The sequence below is a fragment of the Lynx canadensis genome, chromosome B1 (assembly GCF_007474595.2).
Source record: "Lynx canadensis isolate LIC74 chromosome B1, mLynCan4.pri.v2, whole genome shotgun sequence".
NCBI classification, from domain to species: domain Eukaryota; kingdom Metazoa; phylum Chordata; class Mammalia; order Carnivora; family Felidae; genus Lynx; species Lynx canadensis.
This window is the reverse complement of record NC_044306.2, coordinates 193,566,812-193,579,864: the sequence shown is the minus strand read 5'-3', so window position 1 is coordinate 193,579,864 and position 13,053 is coordinate 193,566,812. Positions and strand designations below refer to the sequence as shown.

General features: G+C 46.1%; 1 protein-coding gene across 7 annotated transcripts in view; it reads right to left on the bottom strand.

Moving 5' to 3' along the window:
* LDB2 (LIM domain binding 2) overlaps positions 1-13,053 on the bottom strand; it is a 383,161-nt gene that overhangs the window by 63,496 nt on the left and 306,612 nt on the right. For all 7 annotated transcript variants that reach the window (XM_030314157.2, XM_030314152.1, XM_030314154.1 and 4 more), the window contains exon 5: positions 12,572-12,655. In XM_030314157.2, coding sequence (XP_030170017.1) covers positions 12,572-12,655 — 84 coding nt within the window. The remainder of the gene's footprint in view (positions 1-12,571; positions 12,656-13,053) is intronic.

Sequence of the window (13,053 nt, the reverse complement as noted above, 5' to 3'; positions counted from 1 at the left end):
GGAGATGCTACGGGAAAAGTAAGACAGGCAATGAGGTGTGATGGCAAGTAGCTGTGGTGGCAAGGTCACGTGAGATGGGCTGACCAGGAAGGAACTCATGGAAAAGATGACGTGCCCTGAGACCTGAATAATAACGAGCCAGCCATGCAAAAATCTGCCCAGAGCATCTCAGGCAGTAAGAATGATGATGATGATACAGCAAGTACTCACTGAGCACTTACCGTGTGCCAAGATTTATTTGAAGCCCTTTGCCAGTACTGTTTTGTTTAACTTTCTCAAAAACTCATTGAGGTCAGGGGCTACGGATGAGGAAATTTTACTGATGAGGAAACTGAGGCACTTGAAAGAGTAGACAATTAATTACCCAAGGTTCGATAGCTAGATAGATGGCCCGATACAGAAGTCCAGAGACTCCACCAGAGAGAGGAATTTGGTATGCTGGAAAAGAAATATCAGGCTGCGGAGCTGGAGACTTCTGTGAGATGAAGGAGGGGAGGTCCTATCCCTTAAGGCTTTATAGACCAACCTAAGGATTTTGGATTTTCACTGGATGGTTTTAAGCAGATGATCTTAAGGGCCACCCCGGAGGAATGACACATCCTGACGTATGTTTTTAAGATACAAGTTCAGGCACTAGATATACTAGTCCAAGTGTAGTAGTAGTAGGGGTAAAAATATGTATGATGGGTAACAGCCTCGAGGCCTGGGATTTTGCAGAAGTCTGAAAGAAACGGGGATTGTGAGATGGGTCTGGTCAGGGCCTCGACCCCATGACGCTCAAGTGTTCAGAGTTGTCGATCCATTGACTCTGTTGACAATTTGGCAGAACTGCTTGGTCATCTCAGTGGAAATGAGCGACCTCATCCAGGTTTTCAACCCTGCTCTAGTTAGGAGGTGACATTTCTGCAGCATGACAGAATGATGAGGCATCAGGCCAACATGGGATCCAGTCCCAGCCTGGCAGTTTACCCATCGAGTCAACACTTTTATGAGTCTCAGTTTCTACTTCGGAAAAATGAAACCACGGACACCCGCCTCCCAAACTTGTTGTCAGGACTCAGTAAAACCAAGTCAGCATCTTGCACATAGTAGGCAATCAACGTTTCCAGGTCAATCAAGGCTTTCCCTTGTCCTTTGGTGGAATATGCCAGACATTGCAAATTTCACTTGTTTTCTCTTAATCACGGTACACATTTATAGCCATTCCCAAGCTCGTTGTGCAGATCAACACCACAGACTTTGGCCTCAACTGCCCCCCTCCCTTTCACATATTTATTATCTCCCTAATATGTTTCTTGAACTCTACTCGGGCCACGCGACGAGGCCGTACAATCCAATACCTGTTACTATATTCAAATAATTGGAGTTTTCTGTGTGCAGGAAGACGGTGCCTATGCGGAGGTGGGGAGCATCCCAGACCAGATGCAGAAAGCTCCAGGGCTGAGCAGTGAGACCTCCCAGCCCCTCTGCATATTTCAGGCTACTTCCCTGCCTAAGCTCTTAAATTCGAATAGCTCTCCCCTTCCCCCCTTTCCTGCATTTTCCTGACACACTTTCTTACCCATTCTAGACAATTAGGAAGGCAATTTCCCAGCAGAATTAACTCTAGGCTCCATCTTGCACTTAACTACCGTCCCTCGGCTTTTCTTCCCCCAGAGTGCCAATTTCCCACCCGGCCATCTCCCTTGATTTTCGGTGTCTTGTTAAACAAAAATTTCTTTCTCTTTCTCTCATGCCCGAGACTGAGAAATTACTTTCTTTAATCCGAGCCCTATTTGTACTTTTAAAGCCAAGAATTTTAGAAGCATTCATGGCTCTGAAATTGTTTTCAGTTAGGATTGCTCTGCTAAAATACTGTTGTTGTTGGTGGTGGTGGTGGTGGTGGTGTGTGTGTGTGTGTGTGTGTGTTTCTTTTAACATTCTGATAGCCGTTCCCTCTGGCTTGACTTTAGAAATCACTGTTTTCTAGACACTGCGATGTCTGTATGTTACGGTTATTTCACTTCCTTAAGAGTTAACTACTTTAATTCCTTTATCATACAGTCATATGTACTACCTTTCTATCTCCAAATGCAATTAAAAGTGCCCTTCGGGTGTTCCAAGTTTTAATCATTCTGTGTGTGGAGCGTTCCCATGTCTCAGAAGGGCTTTCTCTGTCTCCTCTCAGATGGAGCCTTTCTCGGAGGAGAAGGAGAAGGAGGAGGAGGAGGAGGAGAAGGAGGAGGAGGGGGAGGAAGAGGAGGAGGAGGGGGAGGAAGAAGAAGAGGAGGAGGAAGAAGAGGAGGACGAGGAGGAGTGGAAGAGTCAGAATGAGGGGTGGCAGCTTTGTTCCAGAGGCCAAATTCCTCACTTGTTATAGCATTGGCTCTCTTGTATGGGCCGATGCCAAGAAACCGTTTCTCACCAGCAGTGGCTGTGCATAGTGGTCTTGGGGGACAGGCCACATGTGAGTCCAGGAAAGCACTGCTCTCTCCAACTGGCTCTGTGATCGTAGGCAGTTACTGATTCTGACCTGTAAAATGGGAATTATAACACCTATCTCATTGTTTTATTGAGGATCTATAGAAGTTCCTCCAAACTGATGGTATTATAATATTTGTTCTTCAAGATGGTCCTTGGGAAAAGCTGGCCCTCGTCTTTTAATCAGGTTCATGTCAGTGCTCTACATACAAGTGCTCAGCAATCTGTGTGTGACATGCGCTCCTCTAGCCCTTGGTTGGTGGCCGCTTGCGGTGCAAGTTTGATGACACCGGAACTGCCCTAGATCCCAATCAGTGCGATGAGTCTACTGGTCGTGCACTTGGATGTCCTGGCAAAATGTCAAATTGCTATCGCGGTTCTCACGTTCTTACTCTCATTTTTCCGGACTTCCTCACAGAGTAGTAACAAACAGGTTCAAACCTGCAACGATCCATGGACCACATCTTGAATAGCATACTTTCAGCTGCGAGCCTGTTGAGAGTCTAGAACATGTAAGCATGGTGGGAGGTGCAGAAGGTCTGCTGGCACGGTTCTGCCCACCCCCTCAAACGTCAGTGCTTAACAGGGTTTGTTGCCAGTCTGAGTGCGTAAATGGTAAATGGTCTGCCCTGATGCCGGCCTGTTCTGACCACCAGTAACTATGCCTCATTTCCATCACTAAGCGGGGATTCCTATTCCATCCTCAGGCTTGGCTTGGCATTTAGGTGGGAAACGGGATTGGATTGTCATCCCTTCTCATGTTATAAGACCAAGGAAAAGAACCTGCTGGCAGTCAAAACCTTACCAAAATAACCCAAAACACCCTGGCAGGATTCCAAACACTGACTCCACCCACACTCACTCTCCTAGAGGCCACTTCATGCCATTGGTGTTGGGGATCACTTTCCAAAGCCAACTACCTAATTCTTCCGGGCATTGGACTCTACTCATTTGCTACCAGTAGAGGCTACGTGTGGGGACCGATGTTCTTACAGTACGACAATAACAACAAAAGTCTTCATTCACTTGGGAAATTCAAGGTACAGCGGCCAAAAGCATTAGATGCCTTCATGCCCAGCTGATGGTGCTGCTTACTTGAAGAGTTAGACTTATTCAACAACACCAACAGCAGAAGGTTATAAATAGTGTTGAAAACACCCAGTGATAATGATTATACCCTTGTAATAACATTTGTATTGGGAAGGGGGGTACCAATATACGGCACGTGTCTCAGACTCCCTCTCTCCTCCCTCCTTGGCAGATATTAATCAATCGCTTCTCTGTCTTCTGATCTATCATAGGGCTTCAGAATGTCGGCGTAGAATTCAAGGCCATGGCCAACATATAGGAGATGATGAATGGGATGAGACTCCCTCAGCCTTCCAGGGTCGTAATTTAGAGTTAAATGTGCTGTTCACGTGCATTATCATTTCAGCCCTCACCTAGGATGCTGTTACTATGATTCACAATGTACATAATCAGAAAACTGGGGCCCTGAAGAATTAAGGCAGCTGGTGGATATCATACAAGAAATAAGTGGCCAAAGTGAAAGCCGAGCCCTGATCCGCTGCGCTCAGATAGCAAAAGTATTTATTGTGCTCCTTCGGAGTGCAGGCTTTTATAAACCATAAGTCATTTAATCTTGTGAATCATAACTCATTGCAACCTGTGAGGCATTATTCATCCCGATTTCAGGATGAGGAAAGTGGGGCTCAGAGAACTGGAACAACTTGCTCAAAGCCACTACAGGTAGTAAGGAGGGGAGGATCTGATCCCCCTTTCTCCGAATCCAAAGCACATTTGTTTCTCTTAGCACGTGGACCCCACAGTTCAGCCTCTGCTTACACAGAGCACTGCTGGGAGCAGGATGTGGCAAAGGTGTTCAGAGGAACAACATTAGAGACAATGACAACTTGAACATGACTTCAGTGTTTGACACTTAGAGAGTGATTAAATAAACACTGTCAGAGCACCACACTGGAATATTTGCCACTATTATAAACGGATGATATGATGACTCTGTAGAAACATGCAAACGTGTTTACCAAATAACATTAAGAAATCATATGTATACTGATTACATTTATGCAGAAATTATGCATATGAACGGATAAACGGTAAGGGGAAACACAAAGAAAATATCTCTTGGTTGGGATGCAGGATAATAAGACGTTTTAAAGTCATGTTAGGCATACTGCGGGGAGAGGCGGGGGAGGTTTCTGTACCTCAGTATGAAGAAAATCTGGCCAAAGAAAATAGACAAAAATAATCACCCATTAGGAAATTTGTCTTTAAGATTTGAAAGAACACATTTCTTTTTTTTTTTTTTTAGTTTTTTTTTTTTTTAACATTTATTCATTTTTGAGAGTGAGAGAGGTAGAGCGTGAGCAGGGGAGGGGCAGAGAGAGAGGGAGACACAGAATCTGAAGCAGGCTCCAGGCTCCGAGCTGTCAGCACAGAGCCTCATGTGGGGCCCGAACCCACGAACCGTGAGATCATGACCTGAGCCGAAGTCAGACACTTAACCGACTGAGCCACCTAGGTGCCCCTGAAAGAACACATCTCCAAAATAATGAAAAGGGCGTAATGGCATTTAGAATAAAAACTAAATACTGATTCAGAGCAAGTGGATGTGGCGGTATTAGAATAAAAATTTCCCGTTGGGAACTTGGGAGAATTTCAGTGGAAATTTTGCACACGAGGGGGATCTGGACGTCCCATGCCTGTTTCCTTTCATTTCCTCAATGTGTTCAAATTTTCTGCTCTTGAGATATCATGGTGAAGTTCTAGGTAGTGATTTTGAAAATCAATCACACATTTTTCCCCCTAGATACTGTTGGGCCAGTGACTTCATCTGAATTCTGTGTGTTTTTGGGGGGAAGAAGGAAGGGTGTCATTCAAAATCTAGTTTCCACTTAACCAAACTCCCATCCACCAGCCATCCATTCAAGAGACATTTACTGGGTACTTATTGTGATCTAGAGCTTATGAAGCTCTGGAAACACAAGACAATCCATCCATGTTCTGGTTGCTGAGTCTAGAGCAGAAGACAGACGAGTGCAGTGACAATTCTTACACAGGACCTACCAAGAGCTAAGCGAGAGACCGTGTGCAAAGAGCTCCAGGAGTAGTGACGAGGGGCAGCTGCCCTGGCTGAGAGTCTCAGAGAGAGAGTCTCAGAGGAGGTGACTGACAAACAAATCTTGAGGGATGAGAAGGAGATGGCCAGGGAATACTGGGAATACTGGATGGGAAGAGAAAGGTAGGAACAGTGTTTCAGGCAGTGAGTCAAGCAGAGTCATACTGCGCCGACTCACAGAGGCAACAAACAACACATTAGGGGAGCGGCCAGTGGTTTATGTGGCGATAGGACGACATGTGAGATGGGGAAAGGATATGGGGCGAGGGTGGGTGGCAGCAGAGGCCTGAGCATGGAGGGCCTTGAGTGCCACGGGAAGACAGCCTGGGAAAGCAGAGCAGTCAACCAGTGCATGGGAAACCACAGAGTCCAATTGAAGTCATGCTGAGACCAGCGAGGCAAGGTTTCCTCGAGGATATTAGGAGAGAAGGAAATTGGGGGATGAACCAAGTCCTCCGCCAAGGAGGCAATGCGAACTGTAAGCAGACCTACTTGTTCTGGTACCTTCAACAGCTAGGGAGAGGGAGTATACCTTATCCATTCTTGTCAACACCCCACCCCATCCCCTTTTGTTCCTGGCACACAGTAGATGCCACCAAAATGTCTCTTGGTTAGATAATCTGACTTAAAACTTAAAAACAAAACCAGAGGGGTGCCTGAGTGGCTCAGTCGGTTGAGTGTTCAACTTCAACTCTGGTCATGATTACAGCTCGTGAGTTCGAACCCTGCATTGGGCTCCGTGCTAGTGGTATGGAGCCTGCTTGGGATTCTCTCTCTCTCTCTCTCTCTCTCTCTCTCTCTCTCTCTCTTTCTCTCTCTCCCTCTCTCTCTCTCTCTCTCTCTCAATAAGTAATTAAAAAAAAAAAAAAACAGAGCACCTTAAATACCCAAGGTGGGAGAAAACTGTTCAAGCCAACGTCGTCCTGCCCGTGTTGAGCACGCAAGGATCGTCCCCCTCCATCATGGATGGGAGATGAATGAAAACTGTGCTTGCCACTCACGGCATCTTGGGATTTTGCATCCTCCAGGTCTTGTCTAAGTCCTTATGGACATGATTTCTGTATTGCCCACTCCCATTCTCTTTGTGGAAGAGGAAATGAAATCAACATCAATTATTTCTTTTTCAGTTGGAAAATCAAATTCATTAAAGTCATTCAAATTTAGGAAACTGCATACCGTAAACACTCACGTACAAGAAGTGCTTACAGGAAATTTGAAATGATGGCAATTTCAAACCCTGAGTGAGAAAGGACTTTCACTTTGATGAAATAAAAGGCAAGAGTTAGGAGGAATTGTGTTGTCCTCAGGGGTTCTTCTCAGGAGCTCCAAATCCAGGGGAATCCAATGAACAACTCAACTCTTCCCAGGACCCTCACGAAAGCACACTTGGCAAATAGGAGATGGGACCTCCACGTACCTCTATCACTGCAGTCCAGTGAGCGGGGTGTAATACCCATTTTCCAGACAAGGAAACTGAGGCTTCGAGAGGTTAAATAACTTGTCCAGGGTCACACAGCTGGCAAGTGGTTGAGCTCAGATACATACTCCTGCCTGCTCCCAACCCACGTGCCAGCATGAGGTGCTCTCCCTGACTGGGCTGTGTTCTTGCTGGAACAAAGCTCTCTCCAGAACTGTGCCACTCAGCTCAGCTATACATTCTGGGTCACAACACCTACCTTGTGCCGGTGCCTAAAACAAACTTAACACTTACATTTCAGCCACAGGAAACTGCCTGGAGTTCCCCAAACCCACTAACTTTCTCCATCCTTCTGTGTTGCCACTTGAGGTAGCCCCTCTGTCCAGTCTACCTGGGACCACCTACCCGCCTTTCAGAATCAATTCAAGGATCATCTCCTCCGTGAAGGGTTTGAGCCTCCCCTGTCCACCCTCCAACAACCGTTCCCTCCTTTGTGCCTGGACTCAGGCCGTAGGATCAAATCCCTCCTCTGCCACCAGCTCTGTGACTTTAAAACATTACTTCTCTGTGCCTCAGTTTCCTCACCTGAAAAACAGGACTGAAAAGAATCTCCAATTCATAAGGTTGTCGCAAGTATTAAGAAAAGACTTCTGGGGCACCTGGGTGACTCAGTTAAGCATCTGACTCTTAATTGCGGTTCAGGTCATGATCTCATGGTTCGCGGGTTCGAGCCCCGCGTATGGCGTCAAGCCCCGCGTCTGACATTGTGGAGCCTGCTTGGGATTTTTCTGTCTTCCGCTCTCTCTGCCTCTCTCTGTCTCTCTCTTTAAATAAACAAACATTAAAAAAAAAAAAGACTTCCTAAAAAGTCCATAGCAAGAGTACCTGCACATACTAAGTGCTCAATAAATGTTAGCTATTACGTTGTTCACTGTACTGAGGACAGATTTCTTGCACAGATCTGGTTTTCTTGTGTACTTAAACATACAGAGATCTCCTTGAAAATTGTGGAGACCTGGCACAAAGATGGTGTCCAATAGTTGCATGCGGAGCAAACAATGAACAATGAACAGCGCATCTGGCAGGAACGACAAGGTTGCACAACCGGGTCTCAGGGACTCAGATGCCACGATCCTATCAGGCTGCTCCCTGCCTCCCTGTGGTTGCTGGACTGGATCTCTTTCTGAAATGCCAGGGGGATGGCAGGACTTGCTATTTTCCAGCAATCGTGGCAAAGGACACATTGCCGAAATCCTAGCTCCTTCTCCCCACCCATAGGTCTCTGGTTTCCCCACTAGAGGGGTTCTATCACCCTACACAGGGAAACAACCTCCCTCCCAGGAGTTGGCAGACACATTTTGTGAAATGCATCACATAGTTTCCAGGAGTGTCTCCCAGGCAGGAAGCAGTCCCGGCTACCGTGCTGCACCCGCCCCTTCCTCCAGCAACGACAGTCACCCCAATCGACTCTCCACTGTCCCTGACCACCGGCCGCCATGTGACTGATTCGGAATGTCACGGCAGTGAATGACACTGTTTCGGCGAAGCTAGATGGCTGTAACTCCTTACCTTCTGTGCTGCTTAATTTTGTGACATAAAAGACACAGCATATTGAAATTTAACATGTCTGGAGTATTTCAAATCTCTAGCCCTTCTTTCCAAAGCAGGATGCACCAATTTAAAAAAAAAAAAAAATTAACATCTTCTGCTGGTTTAGAAGGCCGTGGATTAATATTTGCCAACACTCGTGTCTGACCTCCTTTTCTGATCTGGGCGTGGTTTTGGAGCTCCTCATGAACAATCTAAACAATGCCTCAGATGACCCCCTGAAGCCAAAGGCAAGGTCCTGGCTCCTCAGAAGGATGGGGGAGCTCCAGGTTTTGTTTTATTTTATTTTATTTTATTTTATTTTATTTTATTTTATTTTATTTTATCTTATTTTATAATTTATTGTCAAATTAGATCTTGAGAAACTTAACAGAAGACCATGGGGGAAGGGAAGGGGGAAAAACAGTTACAAACAGAGAGGGAGGGAAGCAAACCATAAGAGACTCTTAAATACAGAGGACAAACTGAGGGTTGATGGGGGGTGGGGTAGAGGGGAAAACAGGTTTATAAATGAATGCACTTGGTGACTGCTCAGCTGTCTTGCGAATATCAGCTGATAAGAGCACTAGGGAAATCTGGGATCCCACTTCTAATCCGAAAAGAAAAGCTTTGTTTGTCATTCTTAGCAACCACTAACCAGGACAGGTCTCATCACGGAAGCCAAAACAGTGGTTTTGGGAACTGAATGTGAGGTTCCGCTCGGCCTTGACCTACCAAGTGGTCCACGGCAGCCCCGAGTATTTGCTAGGAGGGGTGGCTTCTATCTGGAGACCAGAGGACCCCTCCCTGGGTCCTCATGAATCCTGTGGGTCCTTCTTTGTCAGCATACCTCACTGGAATTGTGGCCAACCACACCCTGCTCGCCTCACCCAGCCCTGGAAGGGGCCACATCTTCTCCACACTGAAGGCCCAGCACCTGGCAAGGCCAGGAAGACAGAGGAGGCTCAATGAAAGAGTCCTGAGACAATCAGTAGATGAAGAAGTGATCAAGGGAGTGAAGAAAGGGAGGAATGGAGGCAGGATGGTCAAATAGCTGCCCACCCAGGATGCATGAGCAGAGGAAGTAAAGGAGTGTTAGGTAGACCCAGAGTGGGAGTAAACAGCCAGGTGCCATGTGGATCTCTGTGATTCCAATAGGAACCACAATGATGAACACATAGTAGGCGTTCAATAAATTATGCCAATGAACAATAACTAGGGGCTTTCTGTCCCTAGACACTGCTCTAGGCCATTTATAGGGATTGTCTTGCTTAACTTGCACGTGAAAACCTACAAGGAGCTGGCATTACTTTTGGCAAAGTGGATTAAGGGCCCATGATAGATGTTGACTCCCCTGGGCAGGAGAGACATGATCCAGTTCCTGTCAATATCATCATCCTTCATTCTTACTAGAAAAGCAGCAGGACTCTGCACGGAACACCATGGATTCTAGAGCCAGACAGCCTGAGTTCAAGTCCCAGCCCAGCCACTCAGTGGTGTAAAGCTGGGTGACTGAGTTCACTCACTTGCACTCTCTGTGCCTGGCTCTCTTACATGAATGGTGCTTGTGCACATGGGCCATTGTGAAGGCTAGTGAGTCAGGACATGCGTGGATGGCGAGAGCATGCTGTAAGTGCTACATTTCAGTGGTAACCTTGGAAACACTGTTCTGTATTGCCCAAACCCCCACATGTTTTCTTGTATCACTGTTGGGAGAGAGGTTGGTACCAGTCTCCCTCAATTTGCAAATATGATCTTCTCAGTCTCTGTGGGTTAAAATCAGAGAACCACAGAACGTGGGAGCCAGGTGGGTCTTGTTGACCCCAAAGTGAAGGTCACCATTTTACTGATGATAACAGGAGGAGCTAGGGAAAGGGGAGGAAGAGAATTTAGCATTTATTGATTTGCATTAAATGCAGCTAAAAGACTTAATAAAGAATTTGTCCAGATTTCACCAGAGAGTCAGTGACCAAGTCTAGAATAGAATCTAAAATCCCAGACTCCTCTGTGGAGTCTGTTGAGGACACAGAGTATGGAACTTCTTTCTCTGCCTGAGAAGAGGCATCTTCAGATAGTTTAAACTAAACCTCTCATGGTCTCTAGCATGATGAAATGCCTAGCAGTGGAGAACAGCCTTCTGAATTCCTATGGCTAGAACATGCCAGAGACCCCCATTTCCCCAGTCCTTGCTACTCACTTCTATTGTTCCGGTGGCCCCATGGGGGCAATTCTAAATACAGAGCCTAGAGATTTGGAAAAACCTAGTTCCAGCTACCCTGGCTGGGGTCACTTGCCTGTCCACCCATCCTCCTGGGCAGACCCTGGATTCCTTCTGAGCAGGGACCACAGGGCTATTTACTGGAGAACAACCCAGTTCAGGGCTGCCAAAATGGTGGTGGTGTTGGAGCAAAGTAGGGTGGTGGGCAGCAAAGCTGATCCAGCTCTTTCCTTGTCTGGATTTGGCTTTGGGGCATCTAGGCTGGATGGAAAAGGGCTCTCCTCCCTCTATTCAGATGGGGGACACAACCATACTCATGGTTGATCCTTCCGGAGGCTTCTGGCCTGGCAGCCTGAGCAGCCAGTTGCTCCAAGACCTGGCTCCCAAGTTACTCTCCCTCCTGACTCTCTTGGCTTCTCACTCCATGTCCCAGCATCATTAAACTGCTTGGAATTCCATCCCCTAACCCATCATGCTCCTTCTTTTCCCTCTGATGGGAGTGTCTTTCCTCCCCTTCCTCTTGTTTGCCTTTGTTCATTCTTTCATACTCAAGTCAGGCACCATCTCCTCCATAAAGCTTCTCTGATGTAGTCTTCTGAGAGGTCTCCCTTCTGCACTCCCACTTTTCCACTTGGAACTTTCGGTCATGGCATTTACCATTTTGTATATAATGTTCTCTCTATGAATCTAGCCCTCATAGGAGTGGGTTTCTTCATGGCAGGTGCCATGACTTTCGTCTCTGAATCTTCACTGTCTAGCCCAGGGCGTGGCCCATGGCACTGAGTGCATGACTTGGAAGCGTTTATTCAAATCATTGTTAATTCACAGAAGAGAAAGTCCAGCCAAAACATTTCAACATTTCCACATATGCAAAATGATTGTGCATACAGGGTTGTGAATTCAAAACAAAATTCTCAAACCTACACAGCACTCAGGAATAAAGAAACAACAGCATGAACTCCATGATGGGGTGGGGGCCTGAAGAAGTGGCTGCATAGTGACAATGATGGAGCTCAGAAACAAAGGAATGTGGAATGTGGCCGCTGCCTTCTTGTGGAGTTTGGAGGACGATGCTTGCCTTATGACGGAAATCATATTCTCTACCTGCAACATGGCGACCGCAATTCTACATTACACACCACTGTGACATATGTTACCCTTTTAGACCAAGTATGGAAGCTAGAATTATTATGTAGGCAGAGAATCTTGCCTAACCCTTAATTTTTAAAAATAAAAACTGACTTCATATCCAACCCAAAAAATCTGTTACGTGTTACCAAGAGAGTTCTTAAGAAGACTTAGAAATAAATGTCTGTGTTACACCGTTGGGCTGCCCTCTTTCTGGAGGCACACAGAGTCTCCTCAGAGACACTCCTTGGGTGGAGATGCAGAGACAGTGAACTCAACAATAGTACATTCGAAACCCGAGACAACCACAAGGGGCATAGCGCCCAAACATTTGATGAGCAGACAGTGCTAGCCTTTGAATAATGAATTCCAAGAGTCATACAGAGAGAGGGAGTTCAATCCTGATGATGTCTAAGTTTGCTGTTTTGTTAATTAAACCCCATCCCCCATTGAACACACACACACACACACACACACACACACACACACACACACTGTGGTGTAAGACAACATACATATTATGTTACATTGCCTCATTTTAACTCCTTGGTTCAAGATACATATAAATCTCTAAAGCACTTTTCAAATTCATCAGGAAATGTAATCATCCCATTGGTCTTACCCTGAGGTAGTTGAGGGTGAAATTTGTTAGTCCCATCCTGGTGATGTTTTTGGATAGCTGATCCAGGACCTGAGGATCTTGTGCCTAAAACAGGAAAAGAAAATCGTATTTTTTTATCTCTGCATCATGGTGCCAGGAAAGTCTCGGATTCTACTACAGTTGCTAAGAAATGAAATCTTGACACTGTTGGTTTTTCTCAGAGGGGAGGTTGCTGGAGATAATTTAATTTACATTTTGAAGACACTTGAATATAATGGCTCAAGAACATTTTTGGATCAATGGTGCAAGATCTATGGCCAGGTAGAACCAAAATGAGTCAGACAAGCTTTCAGTCCTTGGGAGAAATAGCTTTACTTCCTTCCACCAGTGAGACGCCACGTGTCTTCAGGAGGAGGGTCATTAAGCCAGGACACTTTCAAGTCTTTGGCACTCGCCAGAAAAGGCAGGGTCCATGGATTTGGTAGAGCCATGCTTTAGGACTG